This window comes from Copidosoma floridanum, unplaced genomic scaffold, assembly GCF_036245765.1.
Source record: "Copidosoma floridanum isolate Cflo_tuat_1 unplaced genomic scaffold, Cflo_Japanese_pri ptg000004l, whole genome shotgun sequence".
Classification (NCBI taxonomy): Eukaryota; Metazoa; Arthropoda; class Insecta; order Hymenoptera; family Encyrtidae; genus Copidosoma; species Copidosoma floridanum.
In genome coordinates, this window is record NW_028321881.1 from 11,997,469 (window position 1) to 12,013,482 (window position 16,014).

At 33.1% G+C, this 16,014-nt stretch overlaps 1 protein-coding gene across 1 annotated transcript in view; it reads right to left on the reverse strand.

Annotated features, from left to right (window-relative positions):
- Window positions 1–3,474: 3,474 nt before the first annotated feature.
- DMAP1 (DNA methyltransferase 1 associated protein 1) overlaps window positions 3,475–16,014 on the reverse strand; it is a 230,379-nt gene continuing 217,839 nt past the window's right edge. Inside the window, exon 5 of the mRNA XM_089597385.1 lies at window positions 3,475–3,804. Within this exon, the coding sequence (XP_089453511.1) occupies window positions 3,697–3,804 (108 nt within the window). The 3' untranslated portion in view covers window positions 3,475–3,696. The remainder of the gene's footprint in view (window positions 3,805–16,014) is intronic.

The window sequence follows — 16,014 nt, forward strand, 5'->3', positions numbered from 1 at the left end:
GAAATTTAATTACAAAAAGGCCAAAAATTTCAAAATGTGTTTATTAATTTGGAAGCATTCCATATGGAGATGTGTTTTCAACGCACTCGGAAAATACATTGATTCGTCAGGATTTACTGATATATTAGTGGTTTTTTGGATGCCAAGCATTTTAATAGATGCAAACGCTTGCACCCTTTGTTATCAGTAGCAATGTAAAATTTGCGTATCAAAAATTATGTTTCTAAGTTCGAAGTTGATGTAGACATTTTAATAAAAAAATTTATAACCAATCACGGGCACTCCCATTCAGAATTGCGAGAATTAAGAAATTAAAGAATCGTTAGCAACAGTGATTGATAATAACCTTATTTTTATCGAGTCAACATTAAATGATGATCACGGGCTAATAGCTAAGTATTGCTTTCTGTATGTCATGTTAGTGGATCAATTTCTCTCTTTGTCCCACAGCATTAGGACAAGCATTTTTTAACTGTACGTGACGTCGCTGTATGAATTAACTAAAATTTTTTTCATTTTAAATCAGCAAAACTATGCGAGATGGATGTTGAAATACATTTATGATTTGATTTGTTTGAACGGGTTCATTTATAGTAAAAAGAACCGACAACTATTTTTCTCGGGCTCCCGTAGACCTTGCACTAAAGCAAACGATAAATGCAAATGCTGCTAATATATTAACGGGCATTACTTATTTAAGTAACTCGATCGTATCTACGCAGCGGTAGGCGCTGATCAATAATGTACGAACGAAAGTAATATCAGTATTTTTGGAGGCTCTTGGTATGAGTTCGCTTGAATCTAACACACACGATCTAGAACCACATCGCATCAAAAAAGATGAACCTTGTATGAATTCTATTGTAAATTGCATACAAAAAAAACATTAATCTGTACAGATATAATGTAGACGAAGAGTTCTTATTTAATCTGATTACTGGCCCAACAGCTTCCAGGCAGACAACGAGCTTTTTTTTAAATGCAAACAAAACAGGAGAAGAGCAAAAAATAAAATTTATATAAGAGTGAAATAGCGATGAATTGAGACTTGCCAAACCAATAAAAAGAAATGAAATCATGAATTTTGTTTCGGAGGCTGCAAAAAAGAGTTGCAAAACGAATAATAAGCAAGTAGTTGTGAAAATGAAGAGATATATTTTCGGATGACTATTGGGTATTTCTCTGGAAGAAAAAATTTAATTAGCTTACTGTTTGTAGTTTCCCTTAGCACTGGTACCCCCTGCTTCATGGCATGCCACCGGTGAGATGCATAAAACAGGAAAATCTGTATTAAGTAATCTGTTGCACGAAAACATCAAATCATCTGTTCTAACTCACATTGACACTGAAATCATTGACGGTTTTTACTTGATGTACCATCTAGGACCGATTGTACCGCAGACTTACGGAAAAATCACTGAAACTTTTTTACAAGAAGTATGTAATACTACTGCTAAAAATGTACACCTTATATTAATGATTGTGAACGCAATAGCAGAGCTGAATACAATATTCCATTTGCAACCGCTGGCTCGTCGCAAACTAGACCAAACGATTTTGCAAAAAGTTTAAAAAATGTTAAATTTAAAGAAGCTCTGACAGATTTTTTTTCTATTCATTTTTCCAGCACTTCTATGGCTCCAGTAAGGGGAAAGAAAAAGATATAATTAACCGTTGAGGAAAAGTGTTTTTTTTATTATTGTGTAGGGGAACTGTCGTTAAGTCGAAAGTTAGTGAGCTTACTTGTTTTCATGAAGAGGTTGACACAAGGATAATATTCCATTTGTCAAAAATAAATATCTCCTTACCGACCTCTTCAGTTATGATAAAGTGTTCTGATACTAATGTTCTAATAATTTTGCTTGGAAATATGCATAAATTTAAAAATATTACAGTTTTTCTAAGTAGTATGGGTTAAAAAAAAGAAATAATTAATTGCATAAATTGTTCAGAATTAGCAATAACTCTCGGTGATGAATTGTGCAAAGCGTTACCAGGTTCTCATGCATATACTGGATCTGATTATACTGCTTTGTTTTATAAAAAAGGCAAGGCTAGACCGTTTTAAATTTCAAAAAAAAGAAAAGAAATTTCAGTTACTCTTCGCTAATTAAATGATAAAAATATTTTGGATGACACCGAGTTCACCTGCAATATATATAACGTAACTGACTGTAAAAGCGTGGATGTTGCACGTTTAATTAAATTTCAAATTTATTTTATGTCCAATTCCATTAGAGAAAATTTTTTCAAAACATTAACAAATTTTGATTGATGCACGATTCCCCCTTGCTTCAAAACTCTTAAACAGAAAGTACTTCGTTCAATGTACGTAACATGTATATGGCAAAATGTCGTGCAAGAATCTTGTATGGATGTTAAGTACAAAGATTATCGTTGAGTTCAGAAAAATGATTCAGTTCATCCGTTATGGTTTGAAGGCGTACCAGTGCCGTCAAGCGTTAACGATATTCTTGAAATATATGAGAGAGAAAAAGAAGACGAAATTCTCGATGTCAGTTATTTTGATATGGACCTTGATAATATCGTCAAAGATTAAGTTAATAATAGTAGTAGTTAAGCTGTATTATGTACTATACATTCATGTATGTTTGTTCATTAATAAAAATAATTAATAATTTTTATTTCATACAAAGCATTTAAAATTGCATTTGTTATTTGTATTCCCCTTTTTAAATGAATTGAATGTGAGCTATTGGAGGGCAAAACATGCTGGACATATCCGAACACTACTGTGTGTATATGTATCCAGCCTTTTTAGTTAGTATGCGTCCGTCATCTTTCTCCCTTCAGTCTTTGGCGTACACGTACATAGAGCTCTGTATATTCGCTAAGTATATGTGGGTTGCCTGGCCTTTGCCACCGGATTTGTCTGGCAACCCAGTTTTTTCGTTAAGTATGCGCCACGACCTACACATTGACATGAGTTTCATCGTGCCCGAAGTAGAAAAATGCATTGCCACCGGTCTCATAGGGTTGCTATAGCTCATCGTTATTCACTCACTTAGTACTACAATCTGTCAAAGTTAGGTCGTGCCCGAAGTACGATAAGTCATTTTGCCATCGTTTTCCGGACTATATACTTTAGAGAGAGTTATTAATATTATTCTTAGATATAGAAAATACATGTACAACAAGCGCTAGCTTTACCAACCAGATATGAAAATTAGCATACCTTGTATACATACATTAATTTTCAAATTAAAACCAACACTGTAAAAATGTTTTTTGACAAGTTATAAATTTTAATATTAATACGTAAATAATATGTTATGAAGCGTTTTTAAAAGTAAAAAAGTTTGTTACTGAAACTTTACCGTGATCTAATAAATTAAGTCTTTCTTACAAATATTAAAAGTATTATACAAACAGAAAAGAAGAATACAAAAATAAATTTACCATACTGAATTGTGAAAAATATAAGTTTGGTTTACGAATATAATTAATAAATACTTCCGATAAAAATTTTATTGGTTCTATGTTTAATATAGTTCATGTTTACATATGCAATATTTTTGGTGTGATAATCTAGTTCATAATACATCATAACTCAATAACTTTAACGGTTTAACGGTAAAAGCCACAAATTAAATATTTGTAATTATAAGTACTGATGAAGACCAAACGGAAGTTTTACTGCCATGTTCCAACTCAAATTGGGTAAAATCATAATGGTTAAAAATATCCAAGATGGGCTGCACAGGGTGATACTACGACATTAATCACATCAATTTTAGTATCGTCATCCGTTTTTGAGTATAAAGATGATGGTATCAAAAGAGTCTGAAAAAAAGTCTTTGTATTACAATTTGTAAGCACATAAAAGTATGTTAAAAGATGAAAGTGTAATGTTACTTATAAATTTATGGTATGGTTATGAAATTCAGTCGGCAAATTTTTAAACCTCCTACAATTCTTTTGACTAATTAGATATTTTTACTACTAAACAGGTCCCGACCCATTGCGGTGGAAGAATTTTTTTTTTCAATTTAACTTCTTCACTAAAGTATGAATACTATTTTTATAATTTGGTTTTATTAATAAATTAAACTTTTATCAGAGTTACATTGAAAAAATTTTCTATTCAATACCTCAATCTCATAGGACAACCAAATTTTTTTTTTCATACATAGAATACCACACAAAGTCTTCTGTATATTTTCTGGTTTACTGATTACAATTTCAGTCTTACTTTTGTGAAATTGGATAACCTAACCCAAAAAACGTTGGAGGTCAATCATGCGAACACCATACCTCATTCGACTTTAACTACAAAATTGTGTATCTCTTTACATTCAAACTTATTAGTTCTATAGTTTCTTAGGTTGAGCCTTTCATCAAAGCTACCCAACCTAACCTGAAAATTTTTTTTGTAGTTTATAAATTTATAATGCAAACCTAAGAGTTTACTTGACTTAAGCTCTTAAATTGATTGACTGACTGTCCCATAAATCAAAACTCAACGTCATCAAAATAATGAATGACATGAGTCTTTGGCTTCAAATGAACACAGAAGTACGCTTTCAGTTTCTGTAGTAGAAAAATGATTGTTACAATGAAAACACAGTCTTATTAAAGAACTACAATGTTCCATAACAGTAACGATCAGCAATGTTACTGACTTTAGTACCAAACTGCTTTAGTCATTTATGAGCATACATGCAAGTGTTAAACTACGATTACTTGAGGTCTGTTATTTGTAGATAAAAAAATCCATCATAAAAACTTTCATGAAATGCAGTAGATTTTTAAAAAGTTCATTGAGATTATTGAATACATGTACGTAAAATAATAAGCTCAAGCTATTTGTGATCTAGCAGATTATTTAAATTTAGGTTAACCATTTCAGCCTGCAGCTTCATTTTAACGTTGATACAAAAAAATTCAATATTCATTTTTTCTAAATCTTATGACAGTCGAAAGCTCGGTTTCGTAGCTAGTTCATGCTTTTTGTATTATGACGCTTATCACAGCCAATGTAATATGTGGACGAATCATAGAAATAAATTAATAGTGTGGAGAAAAAATAGCTATAAATTTTTAACTTAAAAGTTTAAAAGAAACTGTATTGAAAACTACAAATATTTTATAAACTATTTGGATTTAGATGAATTAACTTTATTAAAAGTTTGGAAATCAAAAACTACCTGGATTTGAAAATAGATTTAATGCTGACTCAAGTAGATACTTCTAAGGAAAAAAACGCTAGCCGTTGACGTGAAAACTTGTTTGTAATTAGATAATAGTAATGCATAATAATCGTTGTGCTCTAAATTTCTCATAACTAAAGCATTACCTAAATCATAAATGAGTGATTCTGCCATGACTAACTCGGTCAATATCCCCGACTTGTATGTGCGTGTGGAGGTAAAATGTGTTAATGTAAAAGTCTATATTTATTTATAAAGGCACGATCTTTTTAATTTAATCATAAAAATTGGCGTTTAAGGTCATTTTGGGGGTCAAATATACAAGGAAAAATTTAACAATCCAAGAAGTGTTCTTACACTATGGCCCCCAGATTAAATTTTGAATGTACTATTTATTTGCAATAGTGCTTGAAATAGAAATACAATACCAACTATTTTTTTTTAAACAACTTTGCTTTATATGTTTTTAATGTCAATTTGCGTCAGTAAAACTCATGTATCCTAATACAAATGGAGCGTTTCACGTCAACTCTCCAAGCGCGTCATGCGAATGCAAAATGAGCTTACTTTTAAGCTGGCTGAGATGCTAATAAAATACTTTTTTTTGTTAATACTTAATACATGTTTTTGATGCGATTTTTTCTCATTATTCAGATGCATTAATCACTTTTCTGAAAAAATGTCAACACGTCCTCCAAAATTACAAAAAAAGAAAAAAAGGGCTATATGCCAAAAACTCCATTATTATTATTATTTTTTTTTTAAGAAGTTTAGACCGAAAAAACTGATCTTTTTACGTCGGTATAAAGATTTTAGAGGAGATATTTTTTTTTTTTTCAAGTAATCGAAAAAACAAATTGAAATATCGGTTGTTCCCTTTAGCTCGACTTGGATACTTTTGATTACTTAATATCGAATCTCTAAATTGTATACTATAAAGTTTATTTCTATAAATGACAAGTATACAGTTTCGTTATTTTTGTTTATGAAACTTCCCATGTACTTATCTCTTTTTGTAAATGAGAAAAAAAACAAAGTATCATAAATAAACTTTATTCTTATTCAGAAAATTTTAGTTTTAAATGCTTTGAAAACAAGTAATTGTAATAAAAATGCCTTTAGTGATGCTAATAATCGCAATAACTATTATAGTTGAATAAATAAAACTAAATTCATTGATGACTATTGAAAGAACAATCGTTATTTTAACAGTTACTAACTTACAATATTACAGTAGTAAAAGTACAGATTATCATAGCTACATAAATCAATTTTTTGTGTGTTGTTTTTCAATACAATGTTAATAATTTTCAGCATAGAATGCACAGGAGTAAGGTGATAAAAATCTGTACTGGGTTTTTTATAACAGATATTTTTAGAATATCAAAGTATCACAACATATGCTGGTCATGTAGGTAGAAAGCTCGTTAAGCTCAGTATAGAACTACAACAGAGTATATTTGTTTAACTTTCAAACACTATGCTTCCATCTTCCGGTCTGAGATATCTTGTTTATACTTTGAAAATACAGCAAACATTTGTGTTAACAGCCTACAGGCGCAGGTATGCTGTATCGAACCGCGGCGCGGCCTTTACGAATTGAGGAGCTCAGGCCAAGGCACGGTACTTTCTTTCGTTTTTTCAGTTGCACCACAAGAAAAAAAAACATATTTTCCAAACTCGCTATACCAACGTAGAAAGACTAGCTCTTTCAATCCAAACTAATTTTTAAAAAAATTAAAAATTGAGTTTTTGAAGATTTTGCGGATAACAGTTTCACTGGCTAAGTTCTTAGGTAAAAAATATTCCTTTATGGCAAAAGTATGGTGCAGGAGTTTACGATGCAGGAAAGGAATAGGCGGCTGGTCTCGCTGAACAAGCGATCCCGCAGGTGTTGGCATCTGGCAAACGCACCTCTGAAGTAGTGAGCAACTCGGCTACCTTTAGGCTTCATGTTTTAAAAAGGAAAATAAATTCTAAAGTTGTTCTGAGTTGTTGCGATGTAGAACTTGGAGCAGCTTCTAATGATGGGCCAAGCAACGACACAATGAGTACATGTATGAAATATGATATAAACATTTCAGATTTTTTTATTGACACTAGCAACAAGGACAATCTTATGTTCTGTTACGTATGCGGTAAGTTTAAATAGCAAAAACTTTGTGGGCTTTTATCACAATATAACGATACATATAATTCTGTTTTTTTATTACAGGTTGCAAGTTATAAAAGTGACATGTTGGTACCAAACAGTATCTGTCGTAAATGTAGAAATACATTTAATTGTTCATCATCCATTTAAAAAAACTAAGAATTCTATGAAATTTCCTGCTGTGTAATAAATCCCGAAATTTAAGCAGATTGCCATATCTGCATGGTTGAGTTAAAGGTATGCTCACTTCAAATCTTGCTGTGCATAAAAATACTTCATCTTTCACTCCACCAATGCATAATGATATCGATGTACTTTCGGCCAGTCATATTGAAATGAATTCCACGAGTAATATAATTGAAGATAAAAACCAAATGGATGTCGATAAGCTAGCTGAAACTTCTACCAATATTAAAAGTGACTCTGATACAATTCTGATAACGATTATTGTTTTAAAGATCAACCAATAAATGCATGGGATAAAGGACTTGGGTTTAGCAAATGATGCTGCAGAATATCTTGCGTCAAATCTCAAAAATGATGGACGTTTGGATGAATGTACACGTGCTATAATTTTCCGGAATCAGTAAGAAGACTTTCATCCTCTTTTCAAGAGAGAAAAATCTTTCATCTACTGCAAAGATATGCAAGGTCTTATAAATGTTTTGAAACCAAACACTTACAAGAGTAAAGCATGAGGGCTTTGAATCGACTCATCCAACTGCAGTTTTAAAATAGTTCTTCTATACAATACCAGTGAGTTAGCTTCAATACTAATAGTCTATTCCATAAGTATAAATGAAAAGCACTTGTCGTTCAAGCTGGTACTGAAGAAAATAAAATATACGAAACATAAGTGACAAATTTGCGGAGATTTACAGATTTTTACGATTCTTCTCGGCCAGAAAAGTAATTTTACAAAGCATCCTTGCTTTTTATGCCTTTGGAATAGTCAAGATCGTAAAAAGCATCACACAAACTACAAATGGACTGCTGAAGCCTCTTTACTTCCTGACTCAGAAAATATTCTGAACAATACTCTAGTACCACCCACAACAGTACTTCTTTCTCCATTCCACATAAAGCTCGGCTTGATCAAGCAATTTGTTAAAGCCTTAGACTATGAGGAAAACACTTTTACGTACATCCATAAGAAGTTCCAAACCAAATCTGACGCTAAACTTAAACAAGAAAATTTGGATGGGCCAGAACTTCGAAAGCTTTTACTTCATACTGAATTGACTCAATGAGTGCTGAAGAAAAAAATGCTTGGCTTAGTTTCAAGATTGTAGTAGAGAATTTCTTAGGCAATTAAAAAAGTGTGAACTATAAAAAAGAAGTAAAAAAACTGCTAATAAACTATAAAAAACTTGGTTGCTTGATGAGTTTGAAATTATACTTGCTCGAATCTCATCTACACTAGTTTCCTGATAATTTGGGAGACTACAGTGAGAAGCAAGGTGAAAGATTTCATCAGGATCTTAAGACAATGGAACAATACTATAAGGATAAATGGGATGTCAATCTGTTAGCAGACTACTGTTAGAATTTAAAAAGAGATTTGCCAGAACCCAAAAGGACCAAAAAGAGAAAACTACTTAGAAGATCTTTTGAAAGCAAGAGAGTTTGTTATCGTAGAAAGAGTTAGATACCAAATAGTAAGAGGTGAGGGGACTTACGTTAATTCAGCACCCCGAAAAGTGAGAGGCAAGTGGATTCACGACCATCAAGCACGGCTAAGGTAATGGAAACCCACTACGTTCACGCCGTTGTTCCTGAGTTACGCTAAGAGAATAATTGAATCGTAAATGCATCTGATACTTCTGATCGATAAAGCATTTCACTTTTTAATACAAGAGCTGAAAGTTATCTCAAACTTGTTAAATATTAACAGACTAGCTAAGGGGTTCTAATGAGAAAGTGAAGTGTCATATTCATGCGTATCATTATTTTCTGTTTATCCCAAAAAATATAGAAATAGACATACATCTCATTTTAGAATAAAAATTTAAGAACTTCAAATCTCTTGAAGGGATAGTAAGGGGGTGCTAGCGGAAAAACAGACAATTAAAATTATTTTTCATGGTCATTTCTGGTTTTTAGCAACCCTAGAAATCTATGTATAATGGCGTCTTTCTTCTTGTTCATAAATTTTTTTTTGTGTGCCTGTATTATTGAAAAAAAACAGATTTAAGGTTTTCAGATAAAAAAACTATTAGATGTATCTTTACTGTATAACTTCATTATGAACATAAAAACAAAGCATCAAAGTTTCAAGCCATAGCACCACGAGGGATTTCTATAAATTAAGTATTTTTAAGCTGTATAAGAATAAAAATGCAAAAAATGCTTGATGTTATGTCTCGTCCGTCATGCATGAACGAGAAATCTCTTAGAACCTAGGTAATTGAGAAAATTTACTTTCTAGCTTTTTACCTTTTAAATGAGATTGACTAACCACGTACATTTTTAACACTTTTGATCTTGTTCTTTTGCTTAACAAGTTGAAACTTCCAAGCTTTTCTTAAAAAGAGAATTATTCCAACTGTCTAATGTCAGTTTTTGACACAAAAGGTCCAAATTTAGCTATAAAAAGTACAACATTCGGAATGGAACTGAAAATGCTCCATACAACCAATGTAAAAATTTTGAATTCGAAATTAATTTTTTTTACTCTCGTAACAACATGCTCCAATAATTAAACTGTAGTTTCGTTTAATCTTATTTTAACATGACTTTTAACCTGGGTGAAAAAATTCAGTTTTTAAAATGGGCCTCTGTAATGGGTCAATTGACAAAGAGAAACATAATATAGAAAAGTATAATTTTTAAGTGGCTTCTTAAGAGGTTTGTATTACTTCTATATTTTCCTTATCTGAATAAGTATTCTTTAACTGGACAAAATTATGACATTTGGAAGATAGTACAGCGTAAATTAAATTATAAAAGCTTGCTTAATTATATGCGATAATACTTTTTTTTTCGCTGTGTATGCAAGATAACTTTTTCTTTAACTTATGTTTTTGTGGAAAATTTTTTTTTTACATTTTGAGTGTTATTTTTGGTATAATAACCATTAGTATCTGAGTATTCAACTATTTATAATTAATTATCATCAACAGCACTGAATATGATGCATATCCATTCATTCTACGTAATTTTTTTGGATACGACATATTTCCATCTAGTCTTTTTACTGTTTTTAAGAAGACTAATAGAAAAAAACATAATAAGCGGATATACATAGCAAAGCAAAATAATCAGAGGTATAAATAATCTAAATTAATATTATGTTCATAAAAATTCATACAAAGTTTCTTTTATTAGCATGTAAGGATATTGTCGAACGAATCGAGCACGGGGCGGAGCTTCACCAGTATTTACATCTATACATATATGTACTTAAAGATATAATTTTTTCGGTCTTTGCGAGTCACTTTTCAATTCACGGGTAAATTTGTTTAATTTTTACCCGTTAACGAGAATCGTTCTTTGTTTTTCGGCACAGCCTCACACATGACCATCCCCGAACGTATTTGACTGTTTAATCCGTGTTTTACATAAAAAGTTTTTTTTTTCACTACTCAAAGCCGTTTTATTTAATAATGGCATAATAATTTGTAATTAAAAAATATTTTAATATGCCCATAAATATAATCATTTGATTTTTTCACGTATTATTATACTTCTATTACTAAATTTAACCACTGTTAAAATTTAATAGAAATCTCCACCCAAAACTAATAATTTATTTATCCCACATAATTAAATCTACTTCTCCTAATTTTTTTTTATCAGTTTCAAATTCTGAAAACGAACTTTGTATATTTTTTTTTTCTTATGCTTATATAAAAGTTCCGTAATTTATCATATCTTTAGGAAGTAAGATAGATGCAGTGCTTGCCTAAGCCATTAATGTTTTCAATTTAATGTCTCGTGTACAAATGTTTTTTGTGACCCTTCAGGACTATCAATAAAAACATTCTATGACTTTCAACTTATTGATTTGAAAATGAATTTGTGTGTTTCGTTTGATTTATTACGTAGATTAATTATCAAACATTCTTTTACTAAGTACAATTTCTTCAGAATTGTTTTTTATAACAAATATAATATTGTCTGGAATGAATTTTTACAACATTTAGCTACATATATGATGTAAGGGAAAAGTTCCGTTTTTTAATCCTCCTCACCTAATGTTAGCTTCCAGATAGGCTGGCTTGATCTGGTCCACTGTGATCTCATTGAGGCCCGATGCACACTTAATCATAAAGGTCATGTGATCTGTTTGGTTGAGGACCGTGTGTGGGCTTAAGTGCGACTGCTTTAGTAAGGAGTAATTAGTCCAGTAATTTGCGATTTATTCTAAAACGTCAAAATAGGTTTTTCAGTTCTTTAAAGATAAAAGGCTGACTACTAAACTGTTTTGAAGCAGGTACTAGTCTGAGATATAAGAACAGTGGTATTAGCACGAAACTGATGAAGTCGAACTGAATTGAGGAAGTAACGAAGAATTGGCTTGAAAGATCGAGTGTTGTACCAAATATCGTCTATGCAGGACTCAACCGTACCATTGGCAACCCAGGTTTGTCGACAGCACTTGAGCGCATCCTTGAGGGTGCAATGAAATCACTCGAGTATGCCGTTAGATTGCGAGTGATATGACGTAGTGTAGCAAAGCTTGGCTCTCAGAGTGCATGCTAGCTCGATAAACAAGGTCGATTCGAACTATTAAGCATCTCTGTCTGAGGTAATCGGCAGTAGAGTGCCAAAGATCCTAACCCAGTGGTCGTTAAGCGCTTTGGCCACTATAGCTGTTTGCATGTTAAGTAGCGAGACTGCTATGGACCAGTGAGAAAACATTTCAATGATTATCAAGTAGTTCTGCATCCCCTGGACCAGTGGTAGGTCGATGAGGTCGATGTATATGTACTCAAAGTGATTATTCTGCTCGATAAAACATCCCAAGGCCTCTCTGTTGTGATGCGAGGCCTTGGAGCACTGACAGGACTCGCAAATGACTTAAACTGTAGTCTACATGCGAATTTCTGGCCACATACATCGCTTAGCCAGTGCCTTGACTGTGGTCTTAGCTCCTGGGTGAGCAAGGCCATGCACAGTGTCGAAAGCTTGGCAATAAAGCGAATTATAGCAACCTCTCTTACAATTGCAGTGTGTGTATATCAGTCATCTACTTACCAGAAGTCTGAATGTAGTTGAGTTTGCGTTGACGTTGATGAGCCCTGAAATTATCTCAGCGACGAGCTTCCTAGAAAGAGCATCTACAGCGAGATTTTTTACATCCACGGGTATAGCGAAAATGTGCATTGGAGAGCTGAGTGGATTGCAAGTGGTGGGCCTGTCGGTGACAGTGGAAACTTGTCCATTCGCTGCTGCCCCATGTAGATGAGAGGACGATGATTGGTAAAGGTGGAGAAGGATCGTCCTTCGAATGCACTTTAAGTGTTTGATAGTTTCGTACACAGCCTAAAAAAGTGAATTGCTCCTACCCTTCTAGGTGTCATCGCAAGCCCTAGATAGTGTAACTGATCTTGATAAAAATCATCTACAGAAGGCTGAGCTGGTACTTGCTGAGCTTCTCGCACACACCACAGCTGAGGCAACTTCCAATCCCATTTTGGGAGCAATACAGGCTATGATAAAAGCTTATATCGGAATAAAGTCCAAGATCACAGAGGTGTACCTTTACTTACACAGCAATATTTGAAATTCATCAAATTTGTTTTACAATGTTGCCACTGAATTACAACCAATATTCGATATCCTGGTATATACGTCACCATCATAAGTTTGCAAAATTTACCACTTACTATTAGTAGATACGCCAACACAGATTGTTTTAATTCTTGTGTATTACACGATCGTAAAAAGTAAATACGATCATAACGTTTTTTGTCCTCTGGTCTTAGGAAAACCGGTGGCCGTATAGCCAACCAGCACTACTTGTATGCTTATTCGGCCGAATGTAAATTCAGTCTTCTTTTGAATCTAATAAATATTACGTAACCAAATCTTCTGATTTGAGTTTTATCTATCTGTAAGTTACGATAAAATTTTTTCAAGGGGGCCATCGTTTTGTTGAAATGGTATGGTGTGCGATTATAGGCGTACACTGCAGCACACAAGACTCAATCCCAAATTTTTGAAGCGAAGCTTTTTTTACGCCGTTTTGGGGCTAGGGGTGAACTGGAAAAAATCTACAGTTTGATATGGTTCCCCCACCCCCCTTTGCCACAGCAGCAGAACGTGTATATATATTGAGCTACTGCTGCTGCTGCGCAACTGTATTCGGAGTTGGTCGTAAAAGCTCGGATGCGGTCGACTTTTGCCTCAAAGGCCTCTCTGATCTTTTGTCAACTTCGTATACAAAGTCGTAATATATTTATACATGTACCCGAGCAGAAATAAAAGTTGGTTGCCTCTCTAGTTCATGAGAACCTACTTAGGCAGCCTACTGAGGGTACTCATAGGCGTGTCAGGGGGGCGTGCGTGAGGTACTCATTAGGCAGCCTACGCAACATACCTTTATCTTACCTTACGAATTGTAAATATAGTTATATCAGCTATAGTTTCAGTATTAATTGTAGCATAAAATTATATGTGGATACACAAGTTAAAAGTGCTTGTAGTTAATCATATTTAAATGATTAATGAGTATTTCTATGAACATGAGACTGACAAAATAAGTTAATATTAAATTTGTTGTCAACTAAACAAAGTTTCTCAAAGTACCAGTTTTAGAATGGATTGTTATCGCTTAAAAAAAATGCAATAAAAACTATTTATAAACCATACTTAGATTGTAAAATTTTCATACGCAACAGTTTGTATACTGTAATTCAGCTATCTGCTATCAAGTCAAGTTTATCTATCATTCAATTGAGACAATATGTTTTTGTATAAAAAAAAGTGAACTGCAGTGTGAGCCGTTCATTAATATTTTTTACTTGATTATTACTTTGAAAGTACTTTGAAGTCAACTCACACAAATCATTTACACGTACTGTTAATTTTCAATCAACAGCGAGTGACACTTTTAAGGTTACATTTATCTTCATCGCACACGCACCTCATCGCTTTGCCGTTAGAGAGCGTCTGAACCTCTCACTCTCGCCATGAGCCACTGCTCTTACAAATCTGACATTGCCGTGGCGCAGTATTGATCTTTTACTCTCAACCTTCGTACTACGCATACAAATGTACTTATATTCACAGTCTTAGATTATCGATTTTTCTTTCAAAATAACACGTAGAATCAAGAATGTTCTTCTGCGACTTAAAGTTGAAAGGAATCAGCACTTAAGCATACGCTTTTTACCCTTTTTCAATAAAATTGAGTCACAGATTCCACAGAGAAGGTTCCACCTCTTAGTGAATCGATCTCGAGTACACGCATGTACTTCATGCACGCCATTTAACCTTCCTACGAAGAGTAAAAACTCCGTACTAGACCAATGAATCCAAATTTAACTTGATGACCGCAAGCTTTACATGCACCATACGAGGCTTGTTCCGGATTTTTTAAATCATTATGCACATTCCGTGACTCGTATCAAAATTAACAAGCGCTTACTATGCTCGCTCCTTATAACCATTGAAGGTTATAAGATGTTCACATTTTAACGTATAGAAACTAGTATAATATATAAATTATAATTTTAATTACTAAACAGCAATTGAATAAATCGATTTTAAAGATCGCAACTGACTCTGCGTATGCTGAAAATAATAAATGCTTTCCAAATATGCTTGTACACGCCTGAGCCCACTTTGAAATAGCGCTCGTTTGTAACAAGTGTATTCGAACTTATTTAAGCATTGATTTTATACATCACTGATTCTATCAGCACATGCAAGAAATGTTTTTGTTTGTGCGAAAATTTTTAAAATATGTTTTAAAGGTAGCATGCAAGACTGTATTGTTTTATAACTACTAGACTCACTGTAGGGAATTTGGGCTGTTAGAGCGACTACTGTCACTACTGGACGTTAACAATTTTTTTACTCTTTACGCCTTCCCTTAGACTCTACGTCATCTTTTACGGTATTTATTTCATAGCAATCTAAAGGGTTACGCAATAAAGCGTTAGCATTTGAATTAAAAGGTCAGGGTTTGTATTTATAGGTGTAGTTTAACTACTAAGTTTTACTCTCTATCGATTCAGTCGACTCATGGGATCTTTTATCGATTCTATCTGTATCAAAAACTCAAGGTCTCCATAAACTGTAAGTGTTCGTCCGTATAAATAGTGTCAAAAGTGTTGTAAAGCGGATATTACTGCTTCACAACTTTTTCAGTAGTGGAGTCATTTCTTTCGTATTTATTGAGAATGCGAAATGTGTACGCCACAGATAGGCCCTCCTAGCTCTTCTTTATTTAAAATAGCATCGCTAGCTAAATTGGACCCGTCGGTATTTTAAATAGCATCGCTAGCTAAATTGGACCCGTCGGTATTTTAAATAAATGATTTTTCAAGGTAGACATATGCAAGTATCGGAGCTTTGCACAGAGCTAATAATTTTTCAAAGCTCTTATTTTAAGTTTTAGTCCAATCAAATTTTTGACTTTTTCTTAATAATAGGGATAAAGGTTCGGTGATTTCAGTATAATTTTCAAAAAATCGTTTATAACATCCTAGAAAAATTTTGGAATTTTTTTTTACAATTGGT